Consider the following 21,618-nt stretch of genomic DNA (forward strand, 5'->3'; position numbering starts at 1 on the left):
CCAATCTTCAAAGATAGCTAAGTGACTAACTTCTAAAGATATGGACTTAAGCGATCTTTTTCTTTTTAAATTAATTAATGGTTTATTGCAAGGAGTATCTACAAGTAAAAAAAAAAAAAAGTCAATGGGAATATAAGGAGCTCAAGACAAATTGTAATTAAGCATTTGAAGGGTAATGACTGCAGGTTTGGGGGGCTTTATGCACAATAGATATTTCCTGAAAAAAATCTTGTTGATATTTTTGTTTGAGATGGACAAATAGCACAGTTGTTAGACATGCTTAATTTAAATATTTTAACTCTTAACAGAGAGCTCAGCTCATACTTTGTTGATGGAAAGCATATTCCTTACTCTAGCTCTGGTCTAAACACTGATATCTGGGAGAGAAATGTTGCAAAAAAAGGCAAAGGATGAAATGATAACTTGTTGTAATGTGATAATGACTATTTGGGTTTCTGTGACCTTAAATTGCTTAACTTGAGTTCACTTTAAGTTAAATTGCAGGTAAATAAAATTCAGAGTTTATGGCAACTTAGGACAGCTAAATACCACCCATCATATCAAAAATAACAGATAGAAGCTAAAAGAAAAATTAGAAACATAAACAAAAGATAATAAGATTCAATTGGGAAGTGTGGTCAATTAGGATTTTTTGTAATCTTAATACATATATTAGTAAATAGACGAAAGAAACATGCAAAGCAGGAGTGTCAAAGGGGTGAAGGACTAAAAGAATGCAGATGAGACTTGTGATTTGACTACTTGAAAGTCCAAAGGAGAATAATCACGTACAGATCTCCGCAGACAAGTAGGTGTCTAGCAAATGGCACATAGACAACAGTATTTTTTCTTGGGCATCACATCTCTAGAGAGATATCAACAAATTGGAAGGTGTTTAGAGAAGAGCAAGAAAAACTATATTGGGTCTGGGCATCCTGAATTGTAAGAAAAGATTAAAAGAACTAAAATATGTTCAGCTGGGATAAGTGATGACAAAAAGGAGAAATGATAAGGGTCTACAGATAGCTGAAGGGTTTAAACACCAATAAATGGAAGGTATTATTTTGTTCAGCACACAGGAGCAGAGGAGTGAAATTAAGGAAGGGAAAATTTATGTTGTGCAGCAAAATCTTTCTGGCAGTGATATATATTATGCTGTGTAAAAGAGAAATGATATAAATTCTGTCACTTGGCACCACAAAGCTAAGCTGGGTAAAATAATGAAGAATGAACAGTACAGGAAAAAAAAAAAAAAAAAAAAACTATATTTTCTGAAAGATGGACTGAATAATCCTATCAGTCTCTGTTATACTAAGTATTATGATCCATAATAGGAAACAGTATTTTGTTAATCGTGCTCAGTTACAAATCTGCTCTAAGGTGCTGTTCCAAGAATTTTAAAATTTAGCCATAAAAGTTTTTTGAGATTAGAGATATTAAAAAAATAGAAAAAAGAAAATCACTATTATCACAAGAAACAAGAAATCCAGACTTCAATTCAAGCCTAAAAATAATGTTAGAAAATGTGATGTGTTGAAGCATGCAAACAGATTTCTGTCATCCAAAAAAAATCACATCTTGCCATTCAAATTTCTTTGCTGCAGTTCCTTTGATGATACAGTCCTTGAGCTATTATTGTGAAAATCTCAAAAAAAMCATGAACCCCTGGACCGTACATACACATTTCAAACACTAAGCCAGTTCTTTACTGCCTAACTTCCCTTTACTCTTGTCAAATGTAAGTACTAAACTCTTCTCCTGACAGTTGATCACCTGGAAGGGTCTGTCATTCCAGTAAAGACCRAGGAGTGAATGCCTTAATTTCGCTAAAGATGAGATCAAGAATTTTTAAAGAAAGTCCTCTGTGAACTGTGCAAGCCTACGTAAGCCATAACACTCAACCAAGAGTAATTAGATGTAACAAAATATTTAATTTTCTTAAGGTAAAGGTACAGTTATCTGCTTATTAGGGCTAGATGGGATAGTTAGATTATCAAAGTCTTCCTCAGCACTAGGGCCATGAATCAGCATTAAGTTACCTTATATCTTTCTTTTTTTCATATCTTGAATGAGTTAAAGCTTACTCTTCATTCTTGTGATTTTCTACTGACTTAAAAATGCTGTCTCACAAAGTTTTACAAGAGCAGCAATGGTAAATATCCTTTTTTTCCTCTGCTGGATAATGTGATAATATGAAATAAGGTGAAATGCACTGCTTGCCTTACAGCAGGAGACAAAAGTCTTTGCATATCATTCATGTTGTTCTATGTTAAAACAGCCACAAAATCCCTTCTCATAGCTTTTTTAATGTCCTTTTACAACTCAATAACTATTGTACTGTGTAAATACAAAGTATTAGATATATAAAAGATCAGATACATTTTAATAAAATAAAATACTTTCTTCACTAAAACTCAGTTAAAATTAGAAGAGCGCAATGTTCATAATACCAAAATAACATGGGAAGTTTCACTGCAATATTTTCTTGTCATTAACTAAAAAATTTGTAGGACATGTAATAATATTCCAAAGTGGTTGATGTTTTTTGTTTTTTCTACAAGGTTGGCTTTTCTGTTTATTTGTTAAAATAATTTTTAAGCCATCTCTTAAAGGGAGTATGAGCTCTGTGTACCTGTGCTGAAGATCTTTTGAAAGCTGCTGATGCATTAGAGGTCAAACCACAGAAAACTCTTGAGTGGTTTGCAGTCATACCTTACCCTTCATGTAATCCTACAGGTACTAGCCTGACCCTAAGAGAAACCCACCCATGCAGATACATAGTAGTCTATAACTTTCATGTTTAAGTATTTTCAGGGAGATACAAGCCATAGAGAAAAACAAAACAAAAACAACCCCAAGCAAAATGTGGAAAGGAACCCACATTGCCATTTGGTACTGCCTAACTAAACCTTTACACAACATCTCTCCTAAGCGCACAGTCAGCCAACGTAATCCAACTGCTGCCCTTCCTGGAGCAGTGGTCACCTCCTACCCTTGCATCCTCCCCAGTAGTATTAGTCCTGCTGTTCTCCCAAATGTGCCTTTTCTAAAAAATGAAAAGTGGTCAAGTTTGGAAAGAAATAGTAGGTAGGTTTCAGGTGACATCTTACCTACACTGCTTCATAGACTGGGTTAATAAGCAGTTAAACGTGCAGAACTGAGGAAGGCAACTACCTCCCCTGGGGGATGTTTGAATCAAGTAGCTAAAGGTAATAATATTCAGATGCAATAATGAGCAGCCAATATAGTTTGTCTAATCTGATTTAGGTGCCTTTACTGCCTTATAATAACACAAAAACAAAGGGCTGAGGATCGGTAGAATGAGTTTAGGGGCATTACTGTWGAATGGTTGCTTCGTTCACAGGTGGCAAAACCTCGAGACGCTTCTGTGGGTTACACTAAGGAAGCGAAAGACTCTTCTTTGGTTTTTCACCATAATGTATGGACATCATACATGTCACTACTAAAAATAAATGCATCTTAATTTACTAATATTTCAAAATTTTCCTGATAGTTTTGCCATGACTTTTCTTTGATCATTTCACTCAAATTGCCATGTTTGGTTTTTTTTTATCACTTTTGTAAAGATTTTCAAATGTGCTTAACATTGATATAAAGCTGTTGCAACAGTGTAAGTTGAATGCTTTTAAACACTCACTAAAGCAAAAACCAGTCCTTTATTGAAAGGAAGGCTTTTCTCTGTTTTAAAATATTTTGGCTTTAAAAGCAGAGATTTTTTGGATTATTTTAAGGACAGAAGTCAAACTAGTTTGTTGTATTCTGTCCCCTCTTCCAAAGGAATTCAGCATACCGATACTGATAATATTGTGAGATCTACTTCAGCCTTCCCAGAAAGAATCTTGTATATACTGTGCATTAGCTAGTGATGCTTTAGAGAAGGGTAGATGAAATTTCTACAGTATGGGAGAAAGAGCAAACCGTTTTCCACTGGGCCATCATTTCCCTTGCCCATCATCTTTACGTCTTTCACATAACAGCAGATCTTCCATATGAACAAATAACAGTTTGAGTCTTCTGCACACTATATGACTCAGTTCTGCATGGTATGGACTGCATACTTCTGCACTTTTTAATCAGGAGGGTGAAGGATTAGCAATTTTAACAGTCRCTATTGCAGCAGTCACTTGATGTGAAATAAATAATATCAATGCAAACAAATTATACTTTGCTCCTTTGGAGAAAATCAAACACTGTGCAGAATTAATTGACAGGGAAACAGTTGTTGCAGACAGACAGAATTTGATGACAGATCAACATCAAGTGAGAGAAGCTGTTAAACTTTTCATAAGCCTTACAAATCTTACATACAAATTTCAGTAAAACACCCTAGACAATATAGGAAATAAAATGTGCCGCACTTCAATTATCRGCCCTTCCAAGCTGCTAGTTCTGCCTGTCTACCAATTCCATTGCTTCCTTCCCCCCTCCATTTAAAGATGTTATTCATTTGCTTATCAAACCCTTCAGTCARCTCCACTGTCTGCTTTGCATTTCTCATGATGAGCCAAGTATCTTACCAAAACTTGTTGTCCTTCAGCACATGCATTATTTTTATTCATTGCTAACATCATTTTCACTGCTTCATTGAGCAGGCAGAACTGAAAGACAGCAGGAGAGAGGGAAAGCCTTGTAGTTTAATTATGTCTCAGTTATTTGGACTAAGAATAGTCRTATAAGGCACGTTGGATGTAATCCCTTCACTACATGCTGAACAACAGTCAGTATTGCTTGGATGGTGCTGTAGTGTGGCCCTTTCTTTACAAGCACCACAATTATAGGTATACATCAGTATCTCTGTTAACGAGCAGATAGAGTACAGAAAGATAGGAAACAGATTATTTTAAGTGGATTCCCCTAGACCCTTAAGAAAGCTGAGAGGGGAGAGACAAATGTGAATTATTCCCATAGATGTTCAGCCCCAGTAGAARCTAAAACTTTATTTTTTACTTGGGGGCTTGTGGCCTAAACACTAAGCTGTGAGACAGAGAGTGAAGCTGTGYTATACCTCCTCTGTTTCTGTTCCCTTGCCCCCTCTGAAAAGCTTTAACACTTGAACCTATGCCAGGCCACAGAATGTTATGGCAAAAAGCATCTGCTATATAGAAGAACCCATCTAWTGCCTTCTCTGTGGTACAAATTCACAGTATAAATCCCATAGGAATAATCTTTGATTGCTTCATTTTTGCATCATGTAAATACTGGCTCTGATCTTCTTTTGGATACTAAAATCTGACTAAATCACTCATATTTTTCCTAAAAAAAAAAAGAAAAAAAAAAGAAATAAAAGAAATAAAATGCTGATGCTGACACAATCAAAATAAAAAACAGGTAACAGTAACTGTGCTGACTCCAGAAAGCTGTGGCACAGTGTTTTATCAGCTGCTTCGACATTCAGTGGGGACTGACTCAGTCCGTCGGTTGGGTTTGCAAGAGGAAATGCTYGGTGACATAAGGAATTTGAGGCTGTCCCCCCTAACCAAGTCAGATGAAGTGATCACAAATTAAAGGACTATTCAAGACAGCTCTGACATTGTAGGAGCTGCTGAATTTTCCTTTTCCTTTCCTCCTCCTCAGCTCATATGAAGAAACCTAGAATCTAAATCGAACAATGTTAGTATGGCCTCACCTTTTCAAAGGTTTTATGAATTTCTTGAAGGCCCCAGGCAGAAGCTGCTGGGTAAGCACCTCCCTACTCCCACTTGCACATTGGTGACCTGACCTCAGCCAAGTCAGGTCCCATCACTTGCCCCTAAAACTGATTCTTCTTCTCTCCTACATGAGTTAGAACTTCTGTGCTCTATCTCCTTCACAATGTAACTTTTTAAGATTTACTGCCTAAATTAATCTGCTATTATAAATCCGAAGATTTAGTATTTACATAAATGCTACTAGCAGTATCTTTCATGTATTTCTTTCATATTTGCCCATATTGAACCTCAGCATTGTATTTAGCTATCTGTGATCCTCTTTCACATTCAGCCATCTTAGATGATCCTGTACCATGATTTGCCACAGTCACCTTTTCAGCTTAGATGGAAACATCTAAGATCTGTCAGCATCTATAATCAAGATACGACTAAAGTTTCCAAACACATAACTCCTAAAATGTATGTGTCTGTCAAAAAAAACTGTGGCTTAAATTAATGAGCCTGCAAGTGAATAAATGACCAAATATATAAGCATCTTTAGCCCAAATGTAATGATTATTTAAACATAAAGAATGGCAAACTTGAACATTTTAGCACTTTCTAATTTCCTGAAATTAGAGTTGGTGTTTCCAAATAGTTAAAGGAGAAATTGAGATTGAAAKAAATTAGATTTTGACTGAGTTGCAAAGGTTAAAATAGCTATTCTTGTGGAAAGGGACATAAAATCTTCAATTACAAATGCTTAAACATTAACTTTATACTAAGAAGCACACATTTAGTTTTGACTTTGTGAACCACTTTGCAGAATAAACACTTAACAGTATCCCCTGTAGCATATAAGATTTCCTTAGAAGTTGGTTTAAGTTTGGCCCTTCAGAATTCTCTTAATGTCAAGTCATGAGAGGTTCACAGCTTGAGGTGTTATATCCGCAACCATTAAACCTCTGTTTTAATCTTTGTTTTTTGCTAATGCTTGCAAAATCCATTGCTGCAGAAATTTGGAATAGGAGCCTTGATCTAAAATCAGGAAGACCATTATTTGAGCAAAAGTAAAAYGACAATGTGTGCCTCTGGGATGCAAACTTGCTTTGCAGAATCACATCACCAGGTGGTACAATTGTAATAGGCTGCTGTGAAGTAAACTAGAACTATTACGGTCATATTGCTCATTTCCCCTCACTCTGGCTTCTTAGCTAGTCCCAATTAATTTAAAAGCTTTCCCTGCCAAATTCTTCTCTGCTGCCTTGGAGCTTAATGCACACTTCTTGACTTTCAGCACCCACTTCCCTCACGAACAGGGCGTTCACTAAAAGGAGTAGTCCCTGAAGTTCTTGGGTCTGCACACAACTTTTATGTCAAACTCCTGACTGATATTTTATAGGGTTATATGGTTGCATATGCCAGCTGAAGATCACTTACTGTTATTCAGAAACATCAGTAATTTGAAGAATAACTGTATTACTACCTATGRATAATGCTTATTGGCCTTTCTCAGTTTAAAACCTTGTTTTCAGTTGCTCTTGACTTTACTATACATAGGAAGGAAAATTTCAAGCAGCTAAGTTTTTTTAACATTTCACACAAAAATAATGCAAACGTTTCCAAGAGTAAATCTACAATCATATAAAGAGAAGCATACCAATCTTTTCTTTGGAAATATCCAGCTTTTCTCTAGTGTCGCCTTTCTGACTTATGCCACGGAATATTTACTTTTGCTTCATGCTCCTGCCAATCCTGAGAGAAACCAAGCAGACTGGAAAATCAATCTGCATATACTCCACAAGGACAAAGCAGGGCTTTCTAACTAAAATCTCTGAAACATCTGTTTCCAGTGAACATGCTGCAGYCTCAATTACAGTTCTGATTAAGTGGCAGCACATTTACCATCCACACCAAAGCAGGCTGTCTTCGCTTTAATCTTAAGTGCATAGAAACAAAACTGCACTTTTCTTGTATCTACCTGTAGCAATTCCAAGCTGATCATTGGCATGGAGGTACCATAGTCCTTGAATGAATATAACTGAATGAGTTACTTCTTGTCAGCTGAACTGTGGTAATTCTCTGCTCATGTGTACCTAATTCATCGCAAATTTGAAGTAAAGCATATTAACTTAAACTACCATGAAGAAGATCACCATAATAATTTGTAAGATACATCTTGCTTGACAATTGCAACAGATAAAGCACAGATAAACAGTCAATTGCTGTCACTCTGCTATAAAGCATTAATTCATTAAGCTTCACTGAAACAGTTGTATTTGAAAGACAGTTCGAATGGAGAAGAGGTAGATTTTGTCTTCTCTGTGTTTGGAGAGCAGTCACCTTAAAACCAAACAACTGCTGAGAAAGAAGCCATCTCAGACAAACCTAGGGAACAGCAGATCTGTACATGAGGTCATGTGACGATTAGTTTAAGAGAAGAGGACTACCGAGCAGAGCATGTGATTGCCTGAGGTCATGAAGACAAAGTCTGGAAGCTAGAGAAGAAAATAGAGGAGCAGCCAGGAATCCTGGGGGAATGAGGAGGAGAAATAGGAGGTCATTGTTCTGCATCTTATCCAGCATTGCTGGAAGGTGGGTAGATGCACAGATAGAAAAGGGATGCAGTTGTGGTTATGGTAGCTGAGTGCTCACTGAGACAAATGAGGGGGGAAACTAATAAGACTGGCGGAGAAGGACCAAATCTATCAGCCAATATATCCGTTGGTATTCAGAGAAAACACTAGAATAGAAACCCAGTTTCTGGAGTTCCAGAAACCGGATCAAAGTAACTGGAGCAAAGAAAAAAAAAAATACATCAAACCGCTAAGATCAAAAACGAAGTAACTGTCATCAGCAGAAGAAAGGAAGGCAGTAAAACTGGAAACTAATGAAGATGTAGGATGTAGTTCAGGAGGAAAAGGAGGGAAAYAGTTATAGGAGAGAGAAAGATGGACAATGAAATAGGAGACTAATGTTAGACTGCTCAAGCAACTGAGAGCAACTTAGAAAACAGCCTCATATGCTGATTAGTAGGAGGACTGCAAATGGTAGCAAGGGGTCTGGAGCAGTATTAGTATAGAAATTTGAAATGATCAGGCTGGATGAGTTAGAACTTGACACAGAGGTCTTAAAAGTAATTGAAGAGACTGGGGGCTTCAATTAAAAGCRAAGGATGGTGTGGAGTTAGAACTGGGACAGAGACAAACAGGCAGGAATAGCTCAAAGTGTCTGTACATATCTCTAAAGCAGATGAAAATGAACCCCGAATTCCTGCATTCCACCATTTTTTTTCTGTCTGCAAAATCTACTAGCCAAGTATCTCATCCCCCTACTAATGTGATATCACAGAGAAAAATCATTTGTTCTGTTATTAAATGAAGAGGCTAGGGGTGCTGAAACTAAAGGTCCCAATCTTTTTGACAATCTATGAGCTACATGTTGATATCACAGAATGAGATTGATCTTTTTGTCAGAATGAGGTTGATCTTTTTGTAGAAAAAGAAAATTAAAAAAACTGTGCATGAACAGAAATACATCAAGAATTATACGATTGGAAGGTCAAGCACTTTCCTGTTAGATAGGTAACTTTAATTCATCGTTTGTGCCTCTACGTTGCATATTTCTTTTTATCTTTAGAACAACAACAAAAAAAAATTTTGCACTGCAAAAGGAAAAATAAATCTTCTCCATAAAGATTCCTGGACTACAGTGAACCAGTTCAGCAAATAAATAAAGTTCCTCCTTTGGAACCTCATGCAGGGAATACAAGTTTGTCCCCAGGATACTCAYGGCAGGCTTGACCTGTGACTAGTGCACATGAATTTTTGTGGTTTTAATGTCACGGTTTCATGACTCTAGACTTGGTCAGGATAATGTGCAGTCCCCACAGCTTTCCTGCTCTGAGTGGTTCTTGTGGTTCATGAGGCAAAGCTCCTGAGTCAAGTAGGGGAGATATGAAGGGCAGTTTGAACATGAAACTCATTGTAATCAGAGTCTGATCTGCAGTTTACATCAGAGACAAAAATCCTTTCATGCTTTATGCCATATGATCATCTCCTAGGAAATCTGACAGCTTCTAAGGCACCAGTGAAAAAGTTGTTTAACTTCACAGTGTTAAATAAACCTTACTTTTCAAGGAATCATTACTCATGTTTGCCAGGTTTAGCTCAGTTGGTTAGAGCATGGGTTCAATCCCCGTATTGGCTACGCTGAGGGTTGGACTAGATGATCTCCAGAGGTCTCTTYCAACCTTACCATTCTATGATTTACAATTTCTTTCTTGCTATTTAGATAGCACTAATTGTCATAAAGTTAGGACAGGTGTAAGAGTGATTTTGAAAAAACCCTAAAATACCTTGCACCAGAAGTGATGAACTTTTATTAAAAATCTTTTGGTATTTATAGATTATATACATTGTCATGAACACTGGAGTATTGGTGCTTGTTTCTCCTACATGGCTTGTAATCATCATAAATTAGAGAAGTCTGAGAAGAACATAAGATCATTGCTCCTTTTAGAAGTGCTTTGGGATTTTCAATGGCTACAATGTACATAGGACCACAGTCTAACATTTATGTTGAATATCCTCTGCAGCACTATGAAGAAAATAGGAATGGACAAAACAGCTCTCCTAAGAGACATAAACTCTAACTTTAGTACAGTTTGAAAATTAGGTGAGCTGGGGTAATATTCCAAAACAGCTTCAAAACTAGTCACCCTTACAGGTGTTGAATACCTGCAATCCCTTTGCTGCTTGTGTTTAATTTCCCTTTTTTACTGAATATGTGCCTTGTGCCCCTTCATTTCCACATATCTGTCAATCATTCCACAAAACAAACTTCTAAAAATTCCTGATTTCTCAGGGAACTTAGTTCCAGCTATAGGAGAAAAGAGAAAAAAAAATATAAACCACAGCATTTTTAATGGCTTCCAGTGATATATTTTTCTTTTTCTAAGCATCTAATTCCAGCCTTCACTCTTAACTGTTATCTCCCCCTTCCTGCTATGTCTAGCATAACAGAATTAATGTTTTTGTCTGATGAAATGGATTAAGTTGCTGTCACTAGGGCTCCTTCCTTTAATGTGAGCTTTTTCAGACTGCTTTGTTCTCCAGATTTTGCTTTCTATTGCATACAGTGCAGATTTGTCTTTTATCCCAGTCTCTATTGTTTTAGCAGATTGATGATTTTGTTGTTGTTGTAATGGGCATCAAAATGGCCAAACTACTCTAGGAAAAAAAAAAATCAAATTGTGCTGCCCAGCAAATTGTATTGGTTGTTGCCTCAAAGAACTTAACTTGCTTTCCCATGACTGTTTCAAGGGCCTATTTAGTTAGATGTTCAGACTCCTTCTCTAAAATATGATGCAACTGATGGAGCCACTATTTATAATCTATGAGACAAACTAGAATTTAAACAGCCGAAAGAGCATAATTACTGTAAGATACAAGTTGTAATCACATACAGTTCTTTCTAACTAATTTATGCTCTTCTAACTTCTGCTCACTGACTTTTAGTCTCAGCTAGAGGATATAAAACTCACGGAATACTGAACACTACATCAATAACTAACAATTGAATATACTTTCTTTTTTCCACTTGGACTAGCCAGCATTCGAATACATATAGGTTCTTCCAGTGCATAGTTACTGGGGCAGAGCTCGGTTAAGTAAGAATCCTGTTGTTGGTTTCAAAGAGCTGGAGACCAAATTGAATATGCAGTATCAAATCTATCACCGGTTTAAACGAGGCGAGCTAACGATGAAATTTCAGAACTAAAACATCTTTCAACAACAGACCACAAGAARGGTTACACTTGTACTGACAGATTTCCAACTTAATCTTTTCAGCATGTCATCTTGCTTACTCAAACCCATTCCTGTCCTTAAAGTACCTGTATTGCCCTCCAAATCCCATTGCATTCAATATGTGGCTGTCTTCTGGGTGGGAATACATCCCACTGAGATCACTATTAGGACACAGTCCATGTTTTCCCTTGAGCATGACATGGCTGCAGTTCCTTAAAACGACCCAGGGAGCACTTCTGTGGTTCTGCAGTGTTCGTGGTTAGCAAATTGAGCAGTGAGGCTAAAATGCAAGGGTATTTTATAAATCAGTGTACAGATACAGCTTGTAAGAGAAATTCTCTAAGCTCATGGTCCAAGTTATATTGCTGATCTTTTGACTGAATGTGTAGGTGGCTATTTAAACACTGAAAGGATGATTTCAGTGTTAAAGAAAAGCAGACACAAACATCTCAAAGCAGCTTAAAATTCAATATTACAGTGAACTATATGGAGACACCTTCATCTTCAAATGGTGAATTTTCCTGYGCAGATGCAAATATAGGATCAGGAACTAAAGCATGCAAGTCTCCTAGAATAGTTTGTGAAATTTAAATTCTCACTGAGGAGAGGTTATACATTCAAATGACTCTGCTGTCATATGAGAAACTACTCAGCAATATGATTAAGGGACTTGCTATCTGGTCACGAGAGACAATGTACTTTTCAACATAATATTGACTTCATGGAGGCTATGTTCATAGGCTCCCCACTGGGGAAAAAGGTTCCTGTTTTAGATTTTGTTACCGAATGTTTTGATCCTGTCTGGAAAGGAATGTGTCACAGGTTCATGGTCAAATACATTCATGTACTACAAAATAATGAAGGATGTATTTAAAAGAACGTAACCAACAACACTAGTAATAGGATTAAGCAACAACTGACAGTGACTTTCACTGGTGAAACAGGAGCTAGACACTTGCTGCCTGTTGCATATTAAATTTTTAAATATGATTACAACACAGCATCTAACAACTTTATTGTACATTTGGAAAATGGCAACGCTGAGTCCAAATAGAGATAATTAATAAAATAGATTATGTTAAAAAGTCAAAAAMAATTTTGTAATGGATTAATTCATTTGGAATACATATTCTGAGTGATTATATGCATGACTGTGTATGTACTTGGTAGCCACTAGTGACATTTTACTGTTCCATCATATTCCCATTTCATAAATGTTTATATTTAAAGATTAATGACTTCTATTATGTCTCATATATTGTTCATGACAGTTTGGAACTAAAAATATTTCCTGAAGTCAGGTCGATCAGCCTGGATTTGTACTGGAAGTATGTGTAATGATTCCTCATCTTACACTAAATCTGCACAAGAGCTTCTTTATTGGTACCTGAGTCTAGCCCACTTTCTTCTAATGTCATTGGAAATACAGCAGCAAAAACAATACATTGCATTTATATAACAACTGTTTTCCCCCTTTATTTCAGAAAAATAAGCTATACCAGAAAATGGGAGGTTTTACTGAYATGGGTTTACACTCAGGACTTCTCCTGGAGTCTGCTGAGCATAGCAGTGTTGGTCAGCAATCACATCTCCACAGCCTTAGCCAACACAGATGTAGCAACTATTTATTAAAGCATTTGTTATTTGCCATATATGAAGAGTAAGCGGTTTGTGTGAAAGGGGCAGCACTTACTGTCACCCGGGGTTGCATAATAGAGCTGTGGCATGTAYAACCTACCTTTTCACTATCGTGCCCCAGACAGAACAGAATTTTTATTTCCTCAATCTCATCTCATATTCTCTCAAGTCATGACAGTGAATGATAACTTATATGATCCTCTTTATGACACAAAGCTGTCAGCACTTAATGTATTTTGCCAGACACYCATCTGAACTAGCATCTCTTTTCAGTATTTTTTTAGAGCAACAGCTATCCATTATGGTGACCAGTTTGGAAAATTTTGTATCTTCTAACCAAGCTCTTTGCTGCCTACATTCACTGTCAGCAGCAGTTTGGGTTGTGTGAGAGTTACGGGTGGAAGAAAAGCTTTCTCACCTTACAGAACTGCTGCCAGCATCGAGGTCTTGGGCTGTCACTGCACCTATAATGGTACCCACAGGAGTATCCTCATAAACCTCCATTGTGTACATAGGCTTGCTGAAAACCGGCGGTTCCTCCATGTCCAACACATTTATTTTCACAGTGGCGGTGTCTTTGAATGGACCCACAGAGTGAAATCGATGGTCAAGATGGAGATTGGAGGCCTCGACTTTAAAGGTGTAGGCCTTTTTTGTTTCAAAGTCTAATGGCTGTAAAAAGAGCAAGAGCAAAATATAAGATTTCACTAAAAATTAACACTGTAAAATTAGTTTGGTAGAATTAACCTAACATAATTTAAGATGTGTTCAGTGCAGGCTTCAGYAACTGAGCTAATCATCTAAGCTTCTTCTGCAGCCACTGGAGAGGAACAGACAGCTTTAGACTGCAGTTCATCTCCTGCTAACATGGTTGTCTGAAATGTGTCGGATGGATAACACCCAGGAAATGACTATTTCTCCACATTAAACCATCAGGATGACTGACAGGGATGTAGACAGCTACCCTTGTAGATGTCTGAAGTTAAATGGGTGAGAGCCACTTCTTGCAAATTAACTTTGTGCAGGTTAGCCAAAGACTTGCTTCCCCAGTCCCATGCCCAGGCAGCATGATCAGCAATGTCCAGCTAATCTAATTCCTTAAACAGAAGATTTGTACTCCTTTTAGCAGGGAAAACTTTCAAGRAAACATATGTGTGATGGAAATGAGCCCAGATGAAAATATGTACCAATGATATATACCAACGAGTCAAACCAAATTTCAGGTATAGCTGAACCTGAATTCAAACCCGATCTGAACCAATGCTTTCCTGTAAAATGCCCATCTTAAAGCTGAAATCATATTCATGTGGCATATTTGYGCAGCACGTATGTTGTAAATATAGACTTTGGCACTGGCTTATGATCCCAGATGTAATTCATACAGTCTTAAAGACAACAGAGCAGTTTTCTGTGTACCTACCCGGCTTTCTGATGGAAATACATTCTGCGATGAGATTGTTTTAGTCTGGATTTCCGTCAACGTACATCAGTTTAGTGCCTTTGGTTTTACAAAAGTAATCAGTTCTAAACCTTAATGCAGTCATATTTAGTTGAAAAGATATAGGAGCTTTATTTTCGGTTAAAGGGTTTAGCTGCATTGGTTTTCATGGTTTTTTAATGTTACCGAAGCACGCTTTTCCTGATGGCTGGGTAATACCGGCACCTAGTGGTGTTGGTTATAATTGCCAAGTTAGAAATTTTCTGGCTGGAAAGGACATGCTAGCTGGAAAGGATATGCTAGCTGGAAAAAAGTGCACGATCACACATGTAGGAGCAAGAATAGGTTAATATCTCTCTGTTTTTTTTTTTCTCCTAACAATCATTACCACAGCGTTTCCAGTCATTTGGCACAGCTAGGATAGATTTAAATTATGTCATTTTCTGTCCTTATCACAACAGGATATAATTGGCCAAATGCCTGGCTGGAGTAAATTGGAGTAGCTCCATTAAAATCAACGGAGTTACCTTGATTGATATTAGCTGAGTAGCTGGCATAATGGTTTTAAATCCTTATGAAAGATGTTATAACTTTAATAGACTACATGACCAGTCTTTTCTGAGCTGGGGATTTAAAATTAGACATCCCAGTCTACATGCCACGAAGACACTCAGGCTTGAAAATCTAGTAACCAATCCACAATCATATGCAACCATTCTTCTGCACACAGAATTCCCAGTAAAAGCCAGTAAGAGTTGCAGCTTCATGACTGGACTGAAAGCAGTTAGTTTTAAAGAATGTAAATTAAACATATTTCCAGAGACTTACTGCATGTGTGCAATCTCTAGCTGTCAGGGTTTGCAGACCACCTCCGAAGGTATGCAAACATTTACAAGTTTGTCAGCAGCACTCAAGTTCTCACCGAAATGGTAACTATTGAGGTGGTTCACTTTGTGTGAAGGCCCATTCAGAATTCATCTGCCACATCAGGCTGCATGCCAGGGAACATGACYTGAATTTGTGTGTACGTGCATGCTTGCCTCTGTTGTGCACAAACATCTCCCCACAAAGCAGAAAACAGATACATTCAAATCTGCATGCAGAAACATGTCAGCAGTGGAGGCACTTGGTTACATCAAGGCTCTGCTGTGTGCAATCCTTCCCAGTGACAGAGTAGCTGCACCTTGACTTTTCCTCACTCCTCAGTTTCCTTGTGAAGTCTTGAGATCAGTTTGATGCAAGAATAATTAAAAGAATAAAATGGAAAAGAAGAACTTCCAGGTAGGTGCTTGTGTCTATAGCCTGCAGAACCTATTACAGATGCTGGTGCTGGGCATGTCCGTTCATGTCAAACGCAAGCATCCCAAGGGCTGGCATATACCGGCTGTTAGGCATGAAAGCTGTCATTTGTACAAGTGAAACCCAAAAAGCTTTATACTGGTTTTGATACATTTGCAGATTCAAACTGGCTTTAAGCAAGATGAGAGTAAGCTCTATCTGTTTGGCTAAGAAGAAACAGAATAGCACGTGGAGAATAGCATGTGGAAGGTCTTGTGCTCCCACAACTGAAACCGTCAGTCGTTTCTTTCTTTTTTTTTTTTTTTTCCTTCCCTAAGAATGGACATGCTGAGCCACTACCTAAATTGCTGTCATACTTTCCTTGCAGTTCTATACCACTCACGTCCACTGTTATGTACTGCAAAGAAAAAAAAAAGAAAAAGAAAAAAGAAAGCACCATCTCCTTCTCTGGCTCATTGTAAAAACTGATAACACCTTTTCAAGTAAAATTTTAGGGGGAAATCTGGAGTTTAAAACTGGAATTTATACTTCAGAGTGGAAAAAATCTGAGTAATTATGAGGGAGAAAATGAGAGAGAAAGATTAAGACRGAGAAAAGAAATCTAAGCTCTCAATTAAGTAGTAATTCTAACTAATGTCTTATGCGGATCTTTCATACCTCTAAAATTGCATTAAAACTTTTCAGACTGGCTCATCAGATGCATGAGTGTATTTSCAAATACACATGCTACTGACAAGAGCTGAAATATATGCAAGTCTTACAATATATAACATTCTTTGTAAACTCTCTTTCACTGAATTACTCTTAAACACAGCTCGTCCCTGGCCAGCGCCTGGTACACGGCACTGTACTGATACAAGAGGAAAGGAGTCCTTCTCTGGGGAGGCACACAGAAAAGAGCAAGATTTCGGCCAATTCTGTGTATTGACATGCCCAGGCTGGCATACTTTAGAACATATGAAAGTAAAGAAGTCAGATGATGCAGCTGAATTACTTCTCTCTCACATAYTATAGGGGGTATTTTGCAGTATTATACTGTAGTATATTTTTGAAAGGCTAGTTTGACACTAGGAAAGGAAAATATTTTCCCACTGTAAACTGAGGGCAACCCATTCTCCTTTGCTGTCTTTTCTCAGAGGTAGTGATAAATATGGCTAGAGGTTAAACAGTATGCAACCGATGCACAGAGCAGATATAACACAAAATAAGACAAGACAGGCGGCAAGCACTGACCCTTCTTCAGAGAGAGCAAGCAGAGACAACCCCCCACGAAAGAGCGGAAGCTAGCCTTTTATTGTGAGGGGGGCTGAACTGCAGCTCAAAAATTTGTSCACAGTAAATCTAGGATTTATTTATTTATTTATTTTTAAATTTTATCCAACATGTATCAGGGATTAAAGAGTATTGTATTACTGCATTGTGCTTGTGAAGAGTCCAGTCTCCTGATCAGTTCTGATATTCCTAGCTCTGCACAGTTAAGCCATACAGATAATTAGTGACAATCTCAAATTTTGGCATTCACCTGGTATGTCTGCAGTCCGCCTGAAAACAAAAACAAAAAAAAATTGAAAGTCTACCTGGATTTTAGACAAAATCTTTTAGCTTTTTAGTCTTAAAGATCTTGGAATACTTTGTATTTTGTACAAGATCTTTGTACAAGATCTTTGTATGACTTTTTGAACACCAGTTAGATACTACTCAGCTCTGTGAAGGAAATGAGTGGTGTACATAGTGTTTTAGCTGCMCAAGTTTTGTTTTTTGTTTTTTTCAATATTTTTTGTCGTCACATGGTAAATGTGTAATGCTGCTCAGTTCAATTTTCCTTTAAAATCCTGAGTGCTGTTATGTGTATGAACATATCAGAATGTTAGGAAGAGTAGTCAGTTCCTTAAAAAAAAATCTGTAAGATTTTTGAAAATTCTTTTAGTTCTAATCAGATCTTAATACGGAATGACTTCATAAAGGCTTTTTTTTTAATTAACCAATAGAAATATTTATTCTTGCTATAAAAATTAGCTATATTCAAAAAGTTAGGTTCAAATAAGGCTATAATTTTATTAAATTTCAGGATTATTACACAGCAAACAGAAGTGTTGCTAATACTAAGGGACCTTTTTATTAACCATGTAGTATTCATCTATTATAGGAGCACTTCTAATTTACAGTGTCAGAACCGATATACTCAGCCCCCCTACCAGTTCTTATCTGCCTTCTCTGTGTTATGGATATAAGCTGCTCTGTACAGATGCACAGTAAAGCACTATCAGCATGTACACAGCTGTGTGTAGCAAAGGTATTTTACAAATCCCCAAATCAAATAACACATAATGACGAATCACTTTATCTTGCAGCTCAGGAGGTACCATGAACTAGTTTGTTTAGTATGATGCAGAAAGCACATAAACAGCTCTGGTTTGGAAATAAATATGTTTTGAAGTATTGCTGTGCCCCTTTTACCCAAGATAGAAGTGAAGAAATGAAGATATATAGAAACATTTAAATATTTAAATTTCTATTTATATATCTAAACATACATACATACTCTTAATAAAAATTAAATAACTGAATCAGAAAAATGGGCTGTAAGATAATGAGTTCTGATGAGAAGCATGAAAYGAATGAGAAAAGAAATATACTGTCAACTTATTCACAAAGAGGCTAGACTGGAAACTCTAGATATTTCTGATTTTTTTTATCCATACATAACAGATACAGTGATATTGTTAGCAATAAGAATATTCATGATCCACMTCTGCAATAGGGGAAGAGCCACATTTTGTGATGGGACTGTCATGGTTCATGACTTTTGGAGGGAGTTACTATTTATATTGGTATCCAAAAATAGGAGTAGTTTAAAGAAGTACAAGGGAGGTTGCCTTGAGCAAAAGTACAGAATTAAATGGACYGAATGTTTATTTTCTTTATGAGCAAGAGGTAGAGAGTGGCACATGTGAAGAAGAGATACTTATTCCCAAAGTAAGAGGCATACAGAGAGCTTCACTTGGAAATTTGTAGTTCAGATCTCAGGATGGCATCTTACTAGAGTGTATAAATATCTGATAGGAGRGTGTAAAGAAGGCGAGGCTGGACTCTTCTCAGTGGTGCTCAGTGACAGGATGAGAGGCAATGGCACAAACTGAAGCACAGGAATTTCTATCTGAGCATCTGAAAACAYATTTTCACTGTAAGCGTGACTGAGCACTGGAACAGGTTGCTCAGAGAGGTTGCAGAGTCTTCATCTTTGGAGATTTTTGAACACAACTGGACACGGTCCTGGGTAACCTGCTCTAAGTGATCCCGCTTGAACAGGACCAGACGATCTCCATAGGTGCCTTCCAACCTCAACCACTCTGCGATTCTAAGAATTAACCTGGCAAATCTGAGGAAATATCTATATTCCTACATGAGAAAATATGAAGCCTTGCACCAGTGTCATGTGTCTTTTTTTCAAGATGGGGAGTGGTTTGTTTTTCAAGCAGTGACATGGCTATGGGAGAGGATGGAGGAAGAGGAAGGTAAGATAAAGCAGAAACATGATAATGTAAGCTGTATACATTATGTAGTAAAGACAGTATTAAATTTACTGGAAAAAATGTGAATATGTTTCTGYAGAGCAGAAGGCAGTTTTTAAATCACAGTCAGTAGAGCACGGACTACTGCAAGCAGCAGGCAATATCACACACTCTCTGCCTTTAATGCTCCATCTAGGAGCATAAATGGGAGGGGAAATCTGAGAAATCTCTCAGCCTAGCTAATCCATCCATGGCCAGTCAAGTGCTGACTGCACAGTTAAAGAAAGAAAATAATAGGTTGAATATCTGAAGTGAATAAGTGGATGTAAACATCTATCCAAAAGCTAAATTTCTCCATTTATTGCATAAGAATATCTTACCATTTTCTGCAGGTGTTTTTCACTGTTTCAGAAAAAAAACAAAACAAATAAATTTAAAAAATCCCCAAATCAAAAAAGCTGTATCTGAAAACAACAGAGACTAAAGTTCTCCCCTTCCTTATTCTTCTCATCATTCTTTTCAGTGGCTACCATTATCTTCACAGTAGCACATAATCTTCATGCAGGCATGGTTTTCTGCCTGTATCGAAGGACTTCATATTGTTTGCTTTTCCTCCTCAAAATGTGAAACTACTCATCACTTTCCTCATTCATATGCACCCCTGAGTTATGCTTATAGGCAGACAGAGGTCCTACCCACAGGGAAGAAAGAGCTGGGGTGAACCRATAGGGTGCAGCTCGCCTGCTGAGGAAGGCAGCAGCCCTGTAACGCTGGCTGAGGGACGTCAACAGCCTGCCTTATGCTCATGACTGCAGTGTACAGGTGCTACCAGCCAGCTGTGGCACTGTGGCAATGTCCTAACACTACATCCCATGAGCAGGACAGCTCAGCTGCCAGCAAACTTCTTGCTCACTACAATTAAAGGCTTTGTCACGGGGGACAGMGCAGCAGCACAGGATCATGCCACATATTGAGCCTAGAAGCAGGTTTCTTCTTAGATTTCAATAGTACTGTGCTCAAGCTTACAAACTGAAGTGTGAGCCAGCGCTGGTGGCTCCTTTCTGGATTATCGCCTCCTGAGCCAGCCAAGKAGCTTATGCACACAGTGGACGACTTACCCCTATAAATTCACCCTTAGTTTAATAAACATAGTGTCAAACGTTCACTAAAGCTCAGATTCTCCTGTTCTGCTTTTATTTGTGTGTGAATAATAAAGATTTCTTATCAATTTTGATAAAATCAGGAACTGAAATATTTTTCTTCGATCCCTGGAGCAGTGATCGATGCCCYACCTGGGGCCACCATACTCCTGCCCAAAGGAGAAGGTCCCTTCTGTCATCCTGCTTCTTGTCAATCACACTCGCTATAGCCTGTTGAAGTATTTGAGGAAGGACAACGGACACTATATACATGTAAAAACAGATCAACACTGTACTAGAAGGTAATGGAAATAAAACGGTCAGTCTATGTCTAATATACTAATATTCTTTGCTCTCATAAAGAACTGTATGCAGTACTATCCTAAAGTCAGACATTTTCTCCTCTTTTTACTGACATTATTTTCTCTTTTTTTTGACAAACAGAGAGGAAGCTATTATGGTACTAACCACACAGTGGTGCTAAATGGCATTAAGATCATTCGATTGGCAGAATGTAAGAAAATCAACTCTTTTTTAATAAATGTATATAGTACAAGATAGTAATAATAAATCTTATATTGGATCATAACTTGAAAGCAAATTAGCAACCAAAAAATAGATGATTTAAGATGTCTACCTTGTACAACTTTAGCTGGTCATGCCCATTTAGTATCAATAAAAACAGAGAACAGTCTTTTGTCTCTGCTGATTCACTTAGTGTGCTGGAAAGAACACCTTGGTTTGTGCAATTTTTGTTAGCAAATGTATCCTTCACCAAAAATAAATTTATTACAGAAACACTTCGTTTTTCTTAATTTTGATATAGAGTTGACATCATGCCTTTTGCATAACAACAGAAAAAGCATCTATGCAGAGATGCATTTTCCTCCTGCAAGAAGTTTTTCAGGAAAAATAAATGCAGGCTGTATAAATGGCAAGGATATGTCTGAAATGGCTCAGTGTTGACTCACCTCATAGCTTACAATATGCTGTAATACAAGAAGAAGTGCAAATTTGTTTTTAAAACACAGGACAATTTTTATTAAGGGTTTTGACTGATTATTACTTATAAATTCATACTTCTCTACTTATTCACAGACTCTGATTAAAGAACTACATACCTAAATGAAGTAT

At 37.4% G+C, this 21,618-nt stretch overlaps 1 protein-coding gene across 1 annotated transcript in view; it reads right to left on the reverse strand.

The window, feature by feature from the left end:
* Nucleotides 1-21,618, reverse strand: part of CDH12 (cadherin 12) — a 157,644-nt gene that overhangs the window by 25,886 nt on the left and 110,140 nt on the right. Inside the window, exon 6 of the mRNA XM_085318116.1 lies at nucleotides 13,515-13,768. Coding sequence (XP_085174242.1) covers nucleotides 13,515-13,768 — 254 coding nt within the window. The remainder of the gene's footprint in view (nucleotides 1-13,514; nucleotides 13,769-21,618) is intronic.

The sequence above is a fragment of the Rhea americana genome, unplaced genomic scaffold (genome assembly GCF_003343005.1).
Source record: "Rhea americana isolate MKP2758 unplaced genomic scaffold, rheAme1 scaffold_52, whole genome shotgun sequence".
In the NCBI taxonomy this organism is placed as follows: Eukaryota; Metazoa; Chordata; class Aves; order Rheiformes; family Rheidae; genus Rhea; species Rhea americana.